The 21442-nt window shown below is 43.4% G+C and overlaps 1 protein-coding gene across 5 annotated transcripts in view; it reads left to right on the top strand.

The window, feature by feature from the left end:
• The window catches only part of UTRN (utrophin), a 593146-nt gene that overhangs the window by 379346 nt on the left and 192358 nt on the right, over positions 1-21442 (top strand). For all 5 annotated transcript variants that reach the window (XM_075554433.1, XM_075554432.1, XM_075554428.1 and 2 more), the window contains exon 52: positions 20496-20668. In XM_075554433.1, coding sequence (XP_075410548.1) covers positions 20496-20668 — 173 coding nt within the window. The remainder of the gene's footprint in view (positions 1-20495; positions 20669-21442) is intronic.

The following is a 21442-nucleotide window of genomic DNA, read 5'->3' as shown; positions in this document are numbered from 1 at the left end:
AAGATTCAGGTTGCCTGTAAGTTTTCCTAATTGCTTTCATAATTAATTTTTATCTTTTGATAATCTGCATAGTCTTTTCAATCTGCTAAGTAGAATTCTGTGGGTATTTTGGTTTTTGCACATTACCAACATTTATTCTACTAAACCTAGTGATCTAGACTAGTGCTTCGCTGTGGTTAAAGTAGCAATACCAATTAAAAACTATGACCAACTTTATTATATGGATCTCTTGTTAAGCCAAAAAGCGTCTCCAATGTAATAGCTCAGAAATGGTTTATGCAACAGCAAGATTTCTTATGGGTTATTTTAGCCTCTATGAGTCTGATGCCAAATTATATTCATAAATATTAGATTGGGTGTAGTGCTCCCGGGCATGATTACTTTACAGTGATTCCATAGTTTGGCCTGGAAATTTGGATTTAAATTCTACTTTCAAGCCCTTGGCTTAACAATTTTTAATGTAGAACCAAAGGTGAGAGATAGTCACAAAACCTTTTCTGCTTCGCTAAGGTAGTGAGTTTATTGTGCCAACCTGGTTGATAAACACAGGTGGGGTTAATTGAAGGGCAGAGGGATAAATGGCTCAGTGAGCTTCACCTTTCTAGTTCTCGTGTCTCCTGCTTTCTGATGGTCAGACAGGGTGCAGCTGCCTTAGCCAGTTCCCTGCTTCAGCTGGCAAGGCTTACTTCCCGCAAGACATCCCTGAGGAGAAGCCACATGAGCCTACCCCGATGCAGCCCTGGGTGCTGGAGTACCCGTATGGAGATCCCTGCCAGCACTGAGATGCTTACACACTCAATGACTCGGTTTTCTTCCTGCAGTCGGCATCATTGCCTGTTTTGTGAGATGGAGGAGGACTTTGTGGATTGGTGTTGGACATATGGGTTAATGTTGGATTTGTGGGATGTTTACTTGATGCACACTTAACCTTTATATAAAACTCTCTTACACATGAGTTTCTGTGGATTTGTTTCTCTAAAGTACCCAGACTAACACATTCACCCACAGAAATGTGCATGACGTAAGCAGAATGTACATGACCTCGGAGCCATGGCTGCTTAACCTGTAGTGGTTTTCAGCATGTGCAAGCAGAGCCCACAGTGTTTTCTTTCTTCACTCAGAGTTGTAGATTCTTGGAAGTCACTATTAGTTACACGAGAGCATCCCTTAGGCAACATCCTATGGAGAGTAGAACCAGGTGTCCTCCCTCTGCCTGTCGCAGGTGGTTGCATCAGGCCCTCAGTCTGGGCCAGGTCCAATAGTCCAAGATGAAAGGAAAAGTCATATTTTGATAATCTTGAACAAATCAGGCCAAAAATTTTGTTTTGGGGGGTGGGGTGGGAGAACAGTGTTTTTCAAGTGATCTTAATAAATAATTCCACACAAATTGCATAGCATAAAATATCACAGTATCGGAAGCAATAGTAGTACTGGTTCCCTTGGAAAGAGAAAAGCTTGAAATATATTGTGTGATTAGCAGTTATTACAGAAATAAGCCGGAGTTACTAGTTATAGAGTAACTTTGTAGAACAAAAAAGGCTTTGTGGCTTCTCCTTTGGAAAAGTTTACCATTGACCAACCCACTCTTCTGAAGGCTGGTTTCTATTGAAGGCTGCTTTGTTACACCGTCAGCCCATCTGGCACCTCAGCTGTCGGAAAACTGTCAGAGGCAAAAATGGTTGTCTTTGAAGACACCTTGCTTTCCCATCCAATGATGCCACCAATTTGGGGATATATAGCTCTGTCTGGAAAGATAAGTCTGTTGCAGTTGGGAGCTTTCCATCTGTTTATTGATAAGAGTTGTGTGAGTCAAGGCCTAACACCTGCACTTGCTTTTGCGTGCACATGCTCACTGTATGCAAGGCTTACAATTTAACCGAAGCACCCTCATGTGCTGAATGGTGGGGGCTGCTGTTCTTGCTTCCGCTCCGCCTCATGGCGGCCCCGGCATGTTACAGCGGTCAGCTCCTCTACAGACTTTCCTTGGCTCTGCTAGACAGAGCATAATCCCACTCTGAGAGCTAACTACCATTGGTACCTTTTTATATTTCTCCCTAGAAATACCATCTATATTTCATAAATAAATGGAGACTTACTTAGCTATAACTGTATAACCCCTTCCCCCTTTGTGCATAAACCGAAGTGAAGGGGTTTCATAAAGTCATGGAAAATGCCCATTATCTTTTCATTTATGTAACCCCCCCACCGCACATTTTTTGAAAGCTCCCTGGTCTATCCTGTATTCATTTATATATATTATATATATAGTTCCTTATCAGCGCATAAAAATCACCTCTTTTCTGAAGTTGTGCAGCATTCCAGTTTGCAAACCCGCCATAGTTTATTCACGCACTCACCTAGTGATGGACATTTAAATTGCTTTCAGCTTTTTATGACTTAAATAGGGCTCATTGAGCATCCATGTAGGTATGTCTTTGGGTACATGTTTGCAAATGAAACTCCTAGGGATAAGCTTGGAGTCAAAGGGGATATGCATTTTCATGTTTGATGGATTTTGCGCAATTGCAGCCTCCACTCCAAAATTTGGCAGAGTTTTAAAAGTCAGTCCTGCTGTTTCTAATAATCGCCAGGAAATGTAATGGTTTAACATAATTCTATCAAACAAGAATTCTTCACCCTGCAATCAGTCTCTAGATTTTATTAGGAGCTGCATAATTCATTGCTTGAGTTCACTGTCTACACTGCATCTCACTGGAAGCCACACTCTGTGCAAAGCAGATAAATAAAAGTGAGCTAAAAACATAATGTAGAAATAAAGACATACAGGTTAAAAGAGGGATCATTGACTGCGGTGGGAACCATATTTGTGAGTATAAGTGGTTCAAATGGTAGGTGACTTGACTAATATTTGGTGAGATTAACCAGCTGCCACCTAGTTTGTTCCAATTCTTGGTGACTCCCTGTGTGTCAGAGTTGAGCTGTAGGGCATAGACAGGTTTTTTGGAAGGGAATCACCAGGACTTTCTTCTGAGGCACTTTTGGGTGAACCTAACCAACCAACCAACCAACCAACCAACCAACCTACCAACCTACCAGTCAGGAGCTGAATGTTGTAACCTTTGGCACGACCCAAGGACTTGGTGAGGTTATGGCAGGTGTCTCATCATCAGGGGTTTAGGGTGTGATTTTGCAGAGAATTCAAATGGGCGCGCAGCAGGCAAATAGCAGGCAGGTGTTTCTGATGTGGAGTAGAAACTCAGCTCTAAGTGAATTCACCTCTGGTCATCAGGGCAGCCCTGCTTCTCAGTGTTACTTGAGAGCAATAAGGACAGGTGAACTCAGCAGGCTATTCGGTACCTCCTGCAGTTTCACCCAATGACCAGTTCCTTAGCTACAGATGCAGATGATAGGGACAGTGACATCCTGGGGAGAGGTACAGAGGTTTTCCATGAATGAAAACAGGCCCTTCAATTTGGATTCATCTTGATGGTGGCAGGCATTGTCATGATTACAATTTGTATTTCAATGGTGACTCCACATTGTGGATCCGGGTAGCTGAGGAAGGTTGGGAAGCTCTTTTAGTGAAACTTTGGGGCCCTTTTAGACCCATCTTTGCTGAGTAGGGTGTGCCGCCCGGCAGGCCTCTTCTGCTTGTAGACATCTGGGATTCTTGTGGACACAGGCTGCCTGAGCCGGTTTCATTCTTGTCTGACACCGCATAGTTTTTTGCTTTGTTTTGTTTTTCAGGAAGGAGATGGTTTTGAAACATTAACTTGCCCTGGCCTTATTTTTAGACCCTTAATAAGGTTCCTTCTGAATCATTATTTTGAAGGTTCCTAAGGCTAGACCCCCGCACCTGGCTGGTTGATTCAGAAGCAGGTCAGCTGGCATTTCTCTTACTCCACCCCCCACCCACCTCAGCCACCCACTCCCCTTAAGAAGAAAAGACTCTTTGTGCCTTTAAAAAATGCCTCCTCTCTTGAACCTTTGGGGTGTAGGTTATGGGAATACATTATGGAATTGAATCACCTTCTTATGAATTATCATGTTTATTGCTCCACTACCACCCCAACCCTGAGAAAATAGAAGACGTGGCTGGAGGGTTCAACATTCCAGAATATTTCTTTGTGTACAGAGCAGATTGCCCGAGCTCCCTGGGATAAAAGCTGAGCCACCCCCCACACCACCCCTTTCATCAGGGGTCTCAGGCCTCCATCTTCTGGTTGAACTCCCTGCCCTTTAGGCTGTATATTACTTTAAATAGCTCCCAGCTGACAGACGTGGCTGCCCGCTGACGCTCCCTAGGAAGCTGGAAGGCATTGAGTAGTTGCCCCTTCCTGGGAACTAGAGTGGCAGCAGACAATGAATTGCCATCTCTGAGCATGATGGTTAGGGTCTTGGAGCGATTGGTCTTTGACTTATTAACCTAAAGTCCGAGGGATCTTGAAAAGGGAATGGAATCCGTTTGGTGCGCAACCTTCCTCCACCCAATCTTTCCTGGAGCCACAAAGGCTCTCCCACAAGCAGTGTGTCTCCTTCTGCCTGAAGCTCCTCCTTGACTACGGCCCAGGATTCCCGATTTTATTTGGGGTCACCCACTGACCTCCGTTTGCTTTCCTGAAGCTCCCGGTCCTCCTTTCCCTGCCTTCCCTCCCCTTTTCTTTTTGTTCCTTGTTTGGCCAGTGTGAGGGGAACACTTGTCAGACTTTGCATAGAAAGCATCCTTTATCTTCCTAATTTGCCAAAACTTGAACTTAGTGTTCAGTGGAAAGGGTGGTTTAAGATTCGCTCCATCAAATCCTGCTGTTTTTGCCTCTACTTGACTGAATCCTAAAACATATCTTACTGCCTTGATGAATTTGTCATCTTGGAACAAATCATAGGAAAAGTAGTGTTTCGGCTTAAACAGCTTTTTAAATTAGCCCAATATTTGGAACTTTTTCTCTTTTTGTGCCATAGCCATGTAAATATTTAGCCCCCTTCCTTTCAGCCATGAGATGGGGGTTTTATTAAGTAATTTAGGTTTTATTAATTCTGTGGTTGAGTTTCCCTCTCCTTCTCTGGGGTTCTACCTTTACCTTTTCATGTGACATGAGTTATTCAGCTAAGGACTCCTGCGTAGTCACTGTCACATCAATCTGTTGCAGGTTTGGTAGAAGTGGATTTATTCTACTTCTGGAGGGTTAGGGCATAGTTTGCTTTACTGACTAGTTTAAGTTGGTAAAATGTCAACGACTTCAGGTTTCATCATTCAATTGATGAAGGTCTCTCTGGGGAGGTCTCACTTTCACTGGAGGCCTCTGGGTTTTGTTTCAAGGATTACAGGAGAGAATGCATCAACAAAGTACTTCATCCAAAAGAGGAAGGGCTGTGGAACTAAGGGGCAATTCCCAAGATCGTGTTTTGGGCACTGTGTATCAACTGAGAAAGTATCCTTATTTGCAGATATCAAACCCAAACTCAGAATAAAATGTTACAACAGTAATTCATACTTACAGTTTATAAGTCTAACTTCCAGTGTGTCAGCCAGTTATCAAAGGGCAAGCAAACTTTTTGAGTAGTGCTGAATTTAACTAGTTACATTTATAATTTCTTCAGATTTTTACATAAAAGATTAACCTATTTGTTAATCCGTTAACCTATATTAACACTTTATAGATAGAATTATTTTCTAGTTGATTTCCAGTTAAAGTACAGTTACCCTAGAATGCCTGGGTGGTGTAAATGCTTGAGCACTCAGCTTCTAACACAAGGTTGGCAGTTCAAACCCACGCACAGGTCCCTTGGAAGACAGGCCTGGTGGTCTACTTCAGAGATCGCTGGTATGAAAACACTATGGAAGCACACACACCACCTTCCAAACCAAACTCAGTTTCCTTGAGTCGAGTCTGACCCATAGCAACCAAAATAGAAAATGACAACCCCAAAACGCAATAAAGCCAGCAAAAAAACCTACCATCGAAGCACTGTTCTCTGACTTTGGGGGTTGTCGCAAGTCAGAATGGACTTGTGACAACTGTTGTTTTTAAGTTATTACTTAGCTACCTTATTGCTAAGGCACCTAGGGCCACAATGGGGGTCAAGCCCTCATCTGCTAGCCGAAAGGCTCGAACCACCCTCGACTCTGCAGGAGAAAGACCTGACTGCCTGCTCCCACACATCACAAGCCCCAACCCCCCCTAGGGCAGTTCCACGTCAACACAGTGGCTTGCTGTTATCAGTCAAAAAATGGGCTTGACACCACCTAACAATGACGACAGCCCTGTTTATTCATATTAGGTGACAATTTAAAATGAATTGTTTTGAATGGCTCCACTGACCCTTCCTTCCGTCCTTCCTTCCTTCCTTCCTTCCTTCCTCCATCCCTCCCTCTTTCCTCCTTCCTTCCTTCCTTCCTTCCTTCCTTCCTTCCTTCCTTCCTTCCTTCCTTCCTTCTTCTATCCTTTTCCATCTAAAGGGATTATCATCACAGCTAGGCTTACCAGGACCTTCAGTTGGGGATCCACAGCTGTAATTAGGGGAACTGTTAAGTGTTCTCTTCTGTACTTGCAGGTGGCGTCAGTTCTGATGGTGGGAATCTGGCATTTTCAGGGAAAGCCCGGGGAATTAGTTGTCCGCTGTGGACTTTCAGCCTAGATTTCCATGAGTGAACTCGCTCTTTCCCCCCTCCTCCTCCCTGGTCATTTCTGATTCCATCCTCTACTAGGAAGGATCCTGCTTGCTCCTCATAGCCAAGGGTCTTGTGACATCAGAACGCTCATAAAGAACACCCTTCTTAGCACCAGAATCCCTTATTTAAAAAACAGCAGCATTAGAGATAGACAGTGGCATTCGCTGTTGTTCCACCGAGTTTTCTGTTTACTTCACTCATGGGATACATGCATGGGGTATTGCTTGTTTGCACATGTCTCTGATCATAGGGTAATCCAACACTATGGGTGGTAGCTGGAAGTTTGCCCAGCTGAGGAAGATTGTTCTCTCTCTTATTTATTTATTTTGTAGGTGGTGGTGGCTCTTTGTGTTTTGTATTTGTGTAAAAAGTTTATTTGCTGCTGCTGACAAGGCCCAGCATGGGCCCAGAGCCCACCCAGCTCAGGTTGAATGTGGCCATTTGCTGATGTCAAATCTTTTGTTTCCTTTTTAATCCAAATGGCGCAGATTGTTTTCCTTTTGCATTTCTGAATACCCATTCCATGCCCTCATTTGTTCTTGAAATCAATAGTGCCTGCGCACAAATCTGAATGAGCCACTTTGAGGTGGAACACATTTGGTTAGAAAGCCCATAAAGCCATTTTTGCCTCTGGGGATGTGTAGAGTTTTATGAATAAATAATGAAAATATTTTAAAAGCTTATTAAATCTTGTTTTCAGAAAGGCATATGGTAAAACACATGGCATTTGAACCTGATCTGAAAATATGTTGATGAAATGTAAGGGATAAAACTAGTTTGCAATTCCCCATCGCCCCCCAAATAATAAACATATTATGTACTGAAAGTGGATAGGTTTGGGGGGTATTTTTGTGGTTTATTTTTCCTGTTATTAATTGGAGTCTTTCTACATATGACTAAATGGGTACTAACAATTTCACGATGAAAGGAATTCAAATAGCCTTCCAGGGAATGAATATTCTAATTTCAGTGTTGTCCCCCCCACCCCTACCTCCCCTCCATGCCCTGATGCAAGAAATAAACTTAGTCATATGAAGATTGAGTTTACCCATTTTGTGGTAGTGTCACCTAAGAAAGCATTATAAACTTATGATAAAATTCAGTAGGGCATTAGAAAAGTAGGTGAAAGGTGACAGAGAATGTAAGATATGAAAATAATAATCTATATCCTATCAAGGGTTCACAAGGGAGGGAGGGCAGTAGAGGGAGGGGGGAATGAGCTGATACCAGGGCCTAAAGTAGAAAGGAAATGCTTTGAAAATGATGATGGCAATGTATGTACAAATGTTCTTTCCACAATGGATGAGCGTATGGATTGTGATGGGAGATGTAAGAGCCCCCAATAAAAGATTTAATTTAAAAATTCAGTATAGAAGTAAAGAGGAATGCTTTATATGGTCCAACCATATTCCTCCCACCCCCCAAAAAAAACTCTCCTGTAAATGCCCGCCCCTCCCTGCCCCTCCCCTCCCCAAACACAGAGCACAGGAAATTTAACTCATGAAGGGGGTGCGTGGCCAAAAACACACTGTATAATACATCTCTTCCGGTAAAAAATACCGGACCTGTCATTCCAAACTCCCATTGACCTACTAAACAGCTGTAATGCAAAAGGTAAAAATCACGCTTTTGCCTTGGTCTGGCCTCAGTGCAAAAGACACCCCTTTTGGAACGAGCATTTTCCTTTCCAGTCCTCAGTTACTCTGACCACTAGTCAGAAGACACTGCTTTCCTGGACGCCAGCCGTCTTTTAAAATCGAGGTATTGGAAGCATTCAGTGCAACTGGTGCTTATGACTCACATCTTGTGTAGTTTCACCGATCAAGTTTTGTGTTTGAGGCATCCCCCCCCCCCGCCGCCCCCCTCGCCCTCCGCCTAGCAGGAAACCATCTGAATGGTTTTCTGGGCACCAATGGGATCAAAGAGCTTTCCTTTGGGCGCCCTTTCCCGGCACGCCGCGGAAGCCGCTTTAGAAGGAATCAGAGGAGCCACCAGCGTGTATCTGTCGTGATTAGCCTGGCGCTGTGCACGCCGCCTCTCCTCGTTTCCTGGGTGGGCTCCCGCGAGCACGTGGACCCCGGGACTCCCCGGGGCTGGAGGCGCCGGCAGAGCCCCTGCGCCCCAGTGTGTTCCCGGGAGACTGGCCACCAGGAAGTGGGAGGGAGACTCCCATCCACCCCGGGGAGGGGTGGTGGCCAGGAGGATGCTGATTCAAACAACCAACCAACTGAGGGGGCAGAGACGTGGATTGCCACACTGCTGTCAGATCACCCGGAGGAGCTGCCCAGAGCTGGCGGGGCTCCCCTGGCTGCGAGCCCCGAGGGGGTGACCAAGAGATCTGCGGCTAGAACTTTGCACAGACAGATGAAGCAATGTGTAAACAACTCGGTTCTGCGTGCTGACATCATCCCTGAGGCCAGGCTGACCTAGGGCGATGGACCCAAAGTAGCTTGGTGGTTACTGTAGCAACACGGGCTGCTGGTGTCTGGCAGAGTGAGGAGGGGTGGCCCCTTGCCCCATGTTTTGGTGTTTCTTCAGAGGAGCGTGCCCTCTTCCCAACTCGACGTAAGCAGTGCTCTTTGAAAACTGGCTCTTTACCCAGGAGTTATTTCGGTTTTTTTTCCCCCTCCTCCTTCTGTTTCTTTCTGAAACCAGTCTGAGTGGAGGAAGTTGGTAATACTTGGTTCTTTTTTATACCCCCTCCTTCTCCCGCAACTTTCCAGGATATAGCTCCCCCTTCCCCCCCCCCCCCTGTGTAATTGAGAACAAACTTTGAGCTGGAGGCCCACGAGAGCGCGGTTGTGGCCTGCTGGTCATTAGGGAGGTGAGCCGGGGACCGCAGCCTTCCAGAGGGAGAGGAGAACATGCCAGCCTCGTGGGATGCAGCTGCCAGAAAGCACCCGGGCAGGTCTCTTCCCCCGGCACCCCGAAGCCCGTGAGAGGACGGGGACACGGTGGGGTGACTAAGATGCCCCAGCGCGGAGAGCTGCCACCGCGGATGGACCGGGCCGCCAGGGCACAGCTTGTGGGAAAGGATTGTCCTCAGGATTCGAAGGTATAGCCGGGCAAGGGAACAGTCGGTAGAAGTGGAACGCTGTTTGTCTGAAGGAAGTTTGCCGGGAAGATGTAGGCTTCAAGGGCTCCCGGACGATGATTGGTCTGAACTTCAGCTTACGGGAATTGCTGACCAATTTTGAAAAGGTATGGAGAAAACAGATTTCTCGGATGTACCCCCCCTTCTTCCTGTACTTCTCTCTCTCTCTTAATGCTACTTTTAGATGGCAGATATGCTATTGACTCTAGTTTTGTCATGATGGAAGCTTTGGCTTCGTTGAAAAATCTTTTTTAAAAATCCCCAAACAAAACTCTTTCAAGTAGAAGGCAGATTAACTAGGCAGTCTTTCCTGGAGCGATTCTCATGACACCTGTCGCCTGTTAGGCTTCCCACCGGCAGAAAGGCGATCCTTTGTGCTCAAGCAGGCTGGTAATTGAACTCAAAAGTCAACGTGGAAGAAAAGAGAACAAAACGGAGGCAACCCCAGACACTGGCTTCTCCCGCCCGCTGGAGTCTGAGGTCCTGGGCAGGGGCTGGACAGTCCTGTCCACCCTCTTTCTCAGCGTGAGCCCAGAGCCAGGGAAGGTGCCTGCCAGGGGCGTCGGCCCATCGCTCTCAAACTTTCCTTTTCTTGGAGTGGGTGTTTTAAATGCTGGGTGCTTGTGTGCACAGGTGGGCGTAGCGAGCGGGTGGGTTTTATTATTTGGATTAATTTTTCACGGGCCGCCTTTTTTCCATAGGAAGACTATCTATAGCATCCTCTCACCTTGAGTCTCACCTGCCAAATGCTACAACCCAAATTCGCTTTCACCCTCTACTCTTGAGAGAGAGAGAGGGAGAGGGAGAGGGAGAGGGAGAGGGAGAGGGAGAGGGAGAGAGAGAGATGCTCGCCAGTGCCACCCCCTGGAGTCCTCTCTCCCCGCGTGTGTTCCTCTCTCCAGGCATTAAAGATGGGAGCAGTGGCTGTCCCCGCCTTGGATACCGAATGGCTCTTTACTAACATAAATACCGTAAGCAAGACTTTATGGCGTCATTAATGAGTGATGGCCTTTTTCTTACAGATCACAAAAGACATAAGACCTTGCCTTCAGAAGCATCTGAAAGCTTTTCCAAAACAGTTGGAGCCATTGCTAACCTCCTGATGATGGGAACGTTGTGGTGGAAAGTGTGTAGAAAAGAGAATGTCGTGCCCCCCCCCCCCTCCCTGGATCTTGTGTTCCCTCCTCCCTTCCTGCCCTGTTACTCCCCAAGGGTTTCAGTAAGGACGGATTGCGCTTGTAGCATGGGTGGACTCTGACCTCTTGCAATGAATACTTTAAGTCTCTAAATTCCTGGGGCCAAAAGCTGGCTCCTCCTTAGCCTGGGCACCAGTTCCAAGGGGCCTGGGAGAAAAAAGAATGTCCTCCTGATGGCAGCTGGGAACAGCAGGTGACAAACTTTATGGCCATAAAGGATTCTGTTAGCTTGTTTTATATCCATTTGCCTTTTTTCTTTTGAAAAAAGGTGTAGGGCATGTGTTACATGAATAATTCATTACTCAGCCCCCCTGAGAGACATTAGTTGTGGACTTTTGTATTGTAATTGCTGCTAGTAGTCTGAAGAGCCAATTCAGGTGCCAGAGGCTGCTAAGTGATCTCAGCCAAGATGTTCTGCCCATGGTGGTAGCATGTTTTCCTCCCAGCGTCTTATCTGTTCCACATTTTTCATTCTTATTTGAGTTGTTGACTTGATAGAAGAAGGCCTTGTTGACCTTGCTTTGGGATTTGTGGGGTGTACATGCAAATAAGGGCCAAACTCAGAGAAGCCACTGGGTCCCATTTCACAGCCCGAAGCCCCCCAGGTAGATTTAACTGCCTTTATAGAAATCAGTGTGAAAGTTCATCTCTTTGTCATATTTCAGTTTTACAAAGTTGTCACAGATGAATGTATTTTTCCAATTCAGATTTTTAAAAAATTAAGTCCTTTGTGTAATTTTTATGAAAACTGTCTCACATGTTTAGCCTGTGGGCACGGATCCATTACCAGATAATCTGGCACTGTGGAAAGGTATCTCTACCGCATACCTCTTAAATGAAACCGTCCACCTGCCCTCTGAGGAGCCCTGGTGGCACACTGGCTTAGGCATTGAGCTACTAACTACAAAGACAGCAGTTTGAAACTACCAGCTCCTCCCGCAAGAGAAAGAGGAGGCTTTCTAAAGGGCTACAATCTTGGAAACCCACAGGGACGATTCTCTCCAGTCCCTGTAGGCATCCAGTCCCTGGAGGGTTGGTACAAGTTAGGATGGACTCCCTGGCAGTGAGACCTTCCCCTCTGTTGCTTTACGCCCTCAGAAGAGACCTAGACTTAGCTCTGCAAAACAAATCCAGGTGATGCCGCATTAGCTGAAAAACAGGCTTTCCATGTGCAGCGAGAATTTGCTTCAGGTTCTGTGATGCTTAAATGCTTTTTTCTCTTTATTTAGTCATCCGTTTCTAGAGCAGTGGTTCTCAACCTTCCTCATGCCATGACTCTTTAATACAGTTCCTCATGTTGTGGTGAACCCCCCACCATAAAATTATTTTAATTGCTACTTCATAACTGTAATTTTGCTACTGTTATGAATCAGGTGACCCCCAAAGGGGCCACGACCTGAACCACTGTTCACTAGACTACAAAGTTTAATAACTTTACAGTGTTGAATCTTCATGCGAGCTGTTGTTCTTATTCACTATGGTTTACTATTATGATTATTATTCACTATATCTTTTTCAAACACAGCATGCGTGTAATTTCGCTGTGTTGCTGAGGCCACTGTAGGCTCTATGCAAAGTAGACTCCATCACTGGGATGGTGGACTCAAATATTAATGTGTTGAAGTCGGCATCTGAGAAAGGGGAGCTCCGGTGATGACTGGTCTGGAAAGTCATGGGCTGGTCATATATAGTTGAATTTTCCAAGGTGAAGGCAGAGCTTTGGCATAAGTTAAAGGTTGCAGTTTGTGTACAGAAGTAAAATGTATTTTCTGGGTTGGTTTTTTTTTTTTTCGAGAAATCATGTGGTCTTGTGATTTTACTAGCATCCATTCATACAGGAGTGATATGTGTAATTCAGTTATCGCATTCCAAGATTCTGGATGCAGGGATTTTAGCTTCTCAGCACAAGGTCCAATTGCAGTTGTTCCTCGTTTCTAGTTTCATGTAGAGGCAATTCTGGGAATCTTGGTGTTCTCTATGATTCCACAAAGTGATCATTTACCAAAGATCAGGAAACCCCAACTGGTGTGAAGTATGTGTACTTCAGAGAGGTGTCTAGAGAGGAGACTTGGGAGACTTTTCAGGGGTGCGGGCAGTGGGTTCTGACCTTACTGCATGAGATGTCTGTCATCAAGCAGGTTCTTAGCACCCAGCCCAGGGATGTGGAGTGAGCAGCTGTGACCAGGTACTCAGGACGCATGAGAGTTCATGCTCTAGTTGACTGAGTTTCAGTAAATTATATTTATGTATGTATTTTGGTGAAAATAGACACAGCAAGACATGCACCAACAATCTCCACTTGCACCATTCAGGATCCACAGAGGGTTGGTTCATCAGATCACGTCTCCCCAATCCAACCTGTGATTTAATTTTATTACTATCCTGCCCTTAACACCCTGGTGGTGTAGTGGATTATATGTTGGGCTACTGACCACAAGGTCAGCAGTTTGAACCCACTAACTTCTCTGCAGGAGAAAGACGAGGCTTTCTGCTCCCATAAAGATCTACAACCAATCGGGTTGCTGTGAGGCAGGATTGACCCAATGGCAGTGAGTTTGGTTCGAGTTTGACTTACCATAATTTTTTCCTTGAAAATACTTCATAAAGAAAGTATCTGATGACTTTACTGTCAACCCACATATTATCACACCTGAGCCAGTTCTAACTCTGTATTGTCTTGGGTCTATTTATTTCATAGAGTCCTGCGCAACTGTAGCTCAGTGACATTTTGAGTGACTGTTGCCTTTTATTTATGTAGTTATTATTCTATAAATCCTTATGTCATTATATTACTAGATGGTTGATGACATAAGTGTGCGAGGGTTGTATGTATGTGTGTGTGTGTGTGTGTGTGTGTGCATAGTACCATTTTCTTGGTGAATCTTCTGGAAAGATTTTACTCAGAGTGACAACCTAAGGAGAAACAATTAAAGGTTAGATTTCCTTTACTTCCCTTAATCCCCGCAGGATGATTGAGGTTTCGAAAATCACAATTTTAAGTTGTGCTTTACCGCTCAGTCTACAGCATCTAATTTTTAAAACATATGTGTCTTCGGAGAGGACACAGTTAACTTCTAGTAGCAATGTCTCTTCCTGTAGTTGATGGGTAGTAAGTATTTGTGGTGCGGGATCTGTTTCTCGGGCATTGGGCGGGGTGCCGGAGCAGAGAGAAATTGAGATAGACTCTGCCCCATGGAATCGCTTGATGTCTACATTTTGTCCCAGACGAGGTGACGCTAATTCCTCTTGTCTACTGAAACTCGATTCCATTGTTGCTTGTAGGTTAAAATCTATTAGATTAGTTGTTAGGAGGGAAGGGTGGGGGGAGACACAGAATAATTAATTAAAGAATTGAAATGAATAAATTCAATAACTCATCAAATAATTGCAATTCCTCACTGCGCTTGACGTCTCACAAAAGGCCTCAGAAGCACATGACGTAAATGAAGGCCCGGTGAACTTTGATGATGTCATTGAGTTCTTCTGTCATTGCTTAAAGGAGCCCTGGTAGTCCTGCAAGGTCAGCAGTTCAAACCCACAGTGCCTCCAGAGGAAAGAGAGAAGGTGGACACTTCTGTACAGATTTATAGCCTCAGAAGTCCTAGAAAGGGTCCTGATGAGTAGCTATAAGTGATTTTCCAGCAGTGGCTTAGGTTTAGTTTGGTTTGAGTTTTATTACCATTACTCAGGTAATATTTGGCTGTTTCTTTTTTGAAAATAAGAATTCTTACCTTCCAAATTTACAACTCAGGTAGAAATCCTACTGAGCGCCTAGAATCAATGCTGAACTGTCTAGGAAATCCGGCCAAACTTTTGAAAGGACAGTGGATTCATTTTCCCCTAATGGTTAACTTTGTTTATTTAGCATGCACCTTGGGGCACGGTTAGGAAAGTTGTGTCTAACCTTCTTCCCTATCAGGACAGGAGTCAGAGAAAACATGGGTTAGGTAAATATGTGACACAAAGATAAACCACAATATGTCAACAGCCCAAAGAGAGTGAATCAATACTGGTTGAGAGTTTCCTGTGGTAGTCTCTGATTCTGTTTCCTCTCAGCTCTGCCTCCCAAATCTGAAGAAACATTTCTACTCTTATAACTAAAATCCTTAGTAGATTATGGAACATAATAAAAAGGACTGAAGTGTATTGTAGTGATTGCACATACCATCTCTATGGGTTATGTCATTGAGGAAGCATTCATTTAAGGCCTAACTTGGTATTTGAAAGTCACCATTAAGTAAATAGGTAAGCAAGTAAACAAATAGATCAATTGATAAAAATTTCCCTTTGTGAAAATAAAATTTCCCCTTGTGTACTTTATTATCAACTTGGTAAAAAAAAATCACCTCCCTGTCATTAGGTCATGACTGTATAGGACAGGGTAGGTAGAACTGCCCCTGTGTGTGTCTGAGGCTATAACTCTTTATGGGAGTAAAAAGACTTGGGGAGAAAGTATTACTCTATATACTCGTAGAGAAGTTGAGTTTTTCAGCACACTTTCAATGCAGTTTCTGTGATATAAATAGGTGCCTCAGCTGATATTCGGGTCGGCTTATATTCAAGTATATACCGTACTTACAAAAAAAAAAGAGTAAAGGTTTATCTGGAACTTCTGCGAGATCTTGTCATTTTTTTGGAAAGCTATTCCAAATATCAACACACTGATGGCGGTGTGGGTTTCTGCATTTGGCTGCTGACCACAAAGTCACCAGTTTGTACCCACCAGAGAAAGACGAGGCATTCTGAACCCCAAAGGTGTATACCTTCCTCATAAATTAATGGGAGCAGTTCACTCGGTTTTACAGTCGCTGAGTCAGAATTGGCCCGTGGGAGTGAGAAGATAAATAGCTGCACATTTTTCTATCAGTGATGTTTTCAGAGGGAGAGAGAGATGAATGCAGCCCTAGCATTTTAAAACTTTCTACTTTCAGTGTTTATCGCTGGAAGGTACATTGTAGGTGAAGCCGTTCGCCCTGTTTCTAAAGGTCAGTTCAGCTGCTGGACTTCCTTGCTATGGCCTTACTCTGCACCCGGCTGGCTTCCGTTAACTACGGGGAAGATCATTGCTTCGAGCTCTGGATGGGATTCCATTTCAATAGCTGGTGGCAAGTTGCCATTTTGTGCCGTTTGATGCCCAGCGAGGCTTGTAGGGGTTAGAGGTGAGCCTTAGTCGGGCCAGCTCTACAAGCTGTAGGGATTAAACGAGCAAGAGCGCATCCTGATTGTGCAGCTCTACTGTATTCCGGCCTTTGTGCTCATCCGGGTCTAATCAGACAGCCTCTCATGCTGGCATCCTGATTTCAAAGCCAGGACGTCATTTCACAATGACCTGTGAAGGAGCGGAGTTCATTCCCTGCCTTTACCTCTCAGTTTCTAGTTGCAGGTGGGATGGGCGTGAAGCACAGCCTGGACTTTGTAGTCCGGACTTCTAAAGGATCATAGGTTCACAGATGAAATGTTTTTAAATGAAAGCGATTGAACAAAAATAAGTCATACGTCTTTCCAAAAGAATTGACTCGCTGTCATCCAGGTTGTAAGTATCTGCATATTAGGCTCTCGGTGATGTTAGATATTAGTGTAAGTATCTGCTTATTAGGCTATCAGGGATGTTTTGAGACCCAGAGACAGACTGATATACGAATGTAGCCCTATGGTTCTCAGTCTGTCTTTTTAAACTTTCTACATGAAGTGTCCATTGCAGGAAGGTGATTCCAAGAGAATCCTTCAGAGACAAACTCAGTGGATTCCCCCCCGGCTCCCAATAGCACATTGGTTAATAAATCATTTAACCAAGCTGTACTTATTCATACATTCATCTGTGCATTTAATCACATAGCTCTCTGTGTCTATTTTTCTTTAGACTCATTTAGATAAAGGCTATGGAGGATACAGAAGTAAAATCAAGGTCATTTTTTGGGGGTCTTCAGGATCTCCTGGTTTGCTTGGCAAAATAAGTAATGCGCTACATAAACCGGTCATCTATGGCGCGCTCCGTGTCCTCAATCACCTGCTGGTTGTGGATGTTCTTCCTACCTTCTGAGGATGTTCAACCTGGACGGGTTTTCTATGGAATGAAATTCACAGTCTGATGTACATGTATGATCAGTGACAAAGCCCTAGAAACTTTTTAGAAATGCTTGTGATCATTGGCTCCCCAGGTAAGCAGCCTGATGTGCCATGGGTCATGGAAACTGACTTGAGACGAACCCCATTTACTTCGTACACATAGTATCCACATTTTGTGATTTCGTTGTGGAAGGGTTTTGGGAAATGAAAACTCTTTCTGGGTCTTCGTGGATTTCAGGCTTTCTGTTTCCCTTGGCTATAAAAGGATGCTTTGAGTTGAAGTTGCCTTGTGAGACCTTGTGATTTTAGGTGTGGTCCACGGTACAGATGTTTGGAGCTCTATACAGGAAATTTGAGGCCAAGGCCTTATATGTCATGGAGCTTCTTGGGAAAGAGGGCTGTTTTATACACATATCGCATAAGATGAACAACATTGCAAATATCACCTGTCGACTTTTTAATACATCCCTTGGATGGCCTGCAATGGAGTTCAGGATATAAAAAAAACTATTTCTTCCCAAAGCATACCCTATGTTTGTGGACATGACACTAAAGAAACTTGAAGCCAAACGTTTCTCTGTAACTTGAGGACTTCTTTTTGAATTAACCCATACTGAGATGATAGTGAAATAGCCATTTTCTGAGTAGAATGTCGCCTAAAGCGAGAATATTAAGTCGATACCTGACTCTGATCTACTGTCCTGTTAATGTCCATTTGGTGCCATTAGAGGGTAGAGCAGCTACTGAAATGCAAACAGAATGAAGCATCTCAGAGTTGTTTGTTCAGTTGGAAAACCTGATTCTTTGATTATCCAGATTGTACTTGGCAGATAGACCCTACTTGACTATATCATTCAAGTCAGACAAATAGGCTTGTAAATTTGGAGCTTACGCATTGCAAGAGCTGTTCATTAAGCTCTGCCTGTATGCCTTCCCATCTCCAAGACTTGGCCCGTGCGTGCTGCCAGTCTCATCAGAACCAGACAACAAGAACTCTGCACCTTACGGCTTAGCCTCCTGTGAGTGACACCGTTTGACAGGCTGATTGGAGTTGTGAGATGCAAAATACCCTCCCCTGGGTCTTCTAATTAGTATGGGCCCGTGGGAGATGGAAGAAGGATCACTTTTGGTCCCTAAATGTTGGTCTCAGGAGGAATGCAACAGTAGTGCACTTCTGATGAAGACGGATATTCTGAATATCTTAAGAAATTGAATGATTACCCTTGTAGAATTCAAGAAATGTAAGAAGAGTAGGTCCTACAAAGGCAAACTTGACATGGATTAAAAATATATTTATCCAGGTCCGATAAACCCCTCAGGAACAGAAATGGGAGCAGTGATCCCAGGAGGGTAGGGGAAGGTTGGAAGAGGAGGGGAAGAAAGGGGAACCAATTACAATCACCTACCCATAATCCACCCCCCCACACACATGCCCCCATGGAGATGAACAATAGAAAGGTGGGTGAAGGGAGACAGTAGTCCAAGTGAGATATGATAACAATAATAACTTATAATTTATCAAGGGGTCACCAGGGTATGTGGGGAAGGAAAAAAGAGGAACTGATACCAAGGGCTCAAATAGAAAGTAAATGTTTAACAAATCATGATGGCAACATATGTACAAATATGCTTGATACAATTGATGTATGTAATGTTATAAGAACTATGTTATAAGAACTATCAGAGCCCCTAATGATTTAAAAAATCATATTTAATGTTCTCTTATTAAAGACTATTATTTGAAATATAAATATTTATGTGTGTATGTTTTTTCTGCAACGAATTAATATCCATTACCAATTTAAGCTTTGGAAGCTCATATTGTACTTTCATGACCTCTGATGTCTGTGTTTCTATTTGTAAATAAATTTAGTGGTAGTGTTTATGGCTGGCATGCTTTCTGTTGCTTTCATTTCATTCACAAAGCGATGATTGTCAAATTAATATAGGCAATTATCTTGACAATCTCAATGTGGATCAGTAGTTTAAAAAATCCACACAATCTCCTCTTTTTCACTCTTTCAGTTTATTATATTTATCTTGTAAAAAATCTTAAGAGTTTTTAAAATACACCAGAATGTGAAAAGAAAAATAATTTAAAATTCCTTTACATAAAAATTACAGTTATGTTTTTGTTTTGTGTTTTTGTGTGTGCCCTTATATATGAACACACGAGCCCATTTAAACGGGTGCTTTAAAAAGTTGTGACATCTTCCTCTTTAGTTTTGTATTCTCCTTCTGTAAACTTAATGTTGCTTGATACTGACATAGTATCATAATTTCGACTTTCTCACACTTAAAACAAGCAGTGTGGGAAGCGTAATTTTGCAGAAATCTTTCTAGGAGCGATGGCACCAAGAGTCGTGAGGCTTTTGCTACAGATTGCCGTAATGTGTCCTCAAAATATCTGAGCCAGTTTTTAGTATTAATTTTTAATAATTCTCATTTATTCTATGCCCAAACTTATTTTATAAAAAGACAGGATTTTTCTGTTACATGGGAGAAAATGAAGTGCTAGCATTCAACTAGCTAATGCATAAAATTTAGATTATAACCCATCACAAGGTTGAAAATACAGGCCTTCCCCCAGGGGGATGAAATGTGGGTGAAGGGAGACAATGGACAATGTAAGACATGAAATAACATAAAATAACAATAATATATAATTGAGCAAAGATTCACAAGGGTTGGAGAGTGGGGGAGCGAGGGGCTCAAGAGGAGCTGATGCCAAAGGCTCAAGTAAAAGAAAATGTTTTGAAAATATTCATGGCAACATATGTACGAGTGTGCTTAATACAATTGAATAATGGATTGTTATAAGATTTGTAAGAGCTCAATGAAATGATTAATAAAGAAATTTAGATTATACTGCATTCCATTTTTAAGAAATAGAAGATGAGTCTATAGAAGACTTTTATGTTGCTATTGTTGTTATGTTTTGCTCAGTCGATTCCAACTCATAGAATTGCTCGTAGGACTTCTCAGGGAATCTTTTTAAAAAAAATCATTTTATTGGGGCTCATTGTGACTCTTATCATTGTGTCAAGCACATTTGTACATTTGTTGCCATCATTCTCAAAACATTTGCTTTCTACTTTAGCCCTTCATATCAGCTCCTGATTTTTCCCTCCCTCCCTTCTCCCCCTCCCTCATGAACCCTTGATAATTTATAAATTATTGTTATTTTGCCATATCTGACACTGCCCGATGTCTCCCTTCACCCACTTTTCTGTTGTCCATCTCCAGGTCTTTTCTCCCAGAGAACCACTCTTGGGTTTGAGCCAATGACCTTTTAGTTTCCGCTGCACACCAGGGCTTCTTACTGAAAACTTAAGGACTATTAGTCTCAGTGTAAAAAAAAGTATAGAAAGGCATACATGTGTTTTTGCCAGAAACAGCTCATCTGTGGGATATGAACCAATTAAGCTGTGTATTGAAATCCCAAGTAACACCGTTAACACTGATGTAACTAACATTTGCCTTGTCTCCTTGCTCTTTTAATGTTTAGGACATCCAGGCGGAAATTGATGCCCACAATGACATATTTAAAAGCATTGATGGAAACAGACAGAAGATGGTAAAAGCTTTGGGAAACTCTGAAGAAGCTACTATGCTTCAACACCGACTCGATGATATGAACCAAAGATGGAACGATTTAAAAGCAAAATCTGCTAGCATCAGGTAAGACTAGTCAATTTCCTAATAAAAATAATGGGGTGTGGTGGTAGTTGGGGGACATCTGTGACCGTGGGGGGGGGAGAGAAATCCCCAACAATTTTTAAAGCAGTAGTTTTAGTCTTGAGCCCCCCTATGGTAGTGGTTAAATATATGGTTGCTAGCCAGAAGGTTAAAGGTTCAAACCCACCCGCTGGTCTTCGAGAGAAGAATGTGGTTTTTGGCTCCTCTAAAGAGTCTAGCCTTGGAGACTGTGGACAGTTCTGCTCTGCCCTATGAAACCGCTCTGAGTTGAAATTTACTCCATGGCGGTGTCTCCATTTACAATCAAAGTGTTCTTCTAGCTATTTGAGGACTCACAAACACTTGAAACCTAATAATCATAATACTACCAGCCTGTGCTAATTACTGAGCACATGGCCTGTGAGGATCCTTCCGTCTGCTACTTTAATACTCAGACAATCTTGGTAGGGTGGGAGGCAAAATCCTTTTCTTCTTGGAGGATAGGGGGGTGGGGGCTTACCGAACATAAGGCACTTGGCAAGTTTGTGAGCTAATAAGAGCCGAGCTAAGATTTGAATCCAGATCTTTTTTGACTCTTGGCAACAAACAAGGTTTGCTTCATCATGCTGCTTTCTGTCCAATTCTAAGATGGATGTAGAAATTAAATATCTCTTTTGGACACTAAGATGGGAAAGGGTTAATCCAGGTCTCTTTGGAGAGGGTAAAGTACAATGATGAAGAACTGAGGCCCAGATGCAAACATTGCCCAGAAGTGGC

Source organism: Tenrec ecaudatus, chromosome 7 (genome assembly GCF_050624435.1).
Source record: "Tenrec ecaudatus isolate mTenEca1 chromosome 7, mTenEca1.hap1, whole genome shotgun sequence".
NCBI lineage: Eukaryota > Metazoa > Chordata > Mammalia > Afrosoricida > Tenrecidae > Tenrec > Tenrec ecaudatus.
Note: the sequence above shows the minus strand (reverse complement) of the source record. Positions and strands in the feature narration are given on the sequence as shown.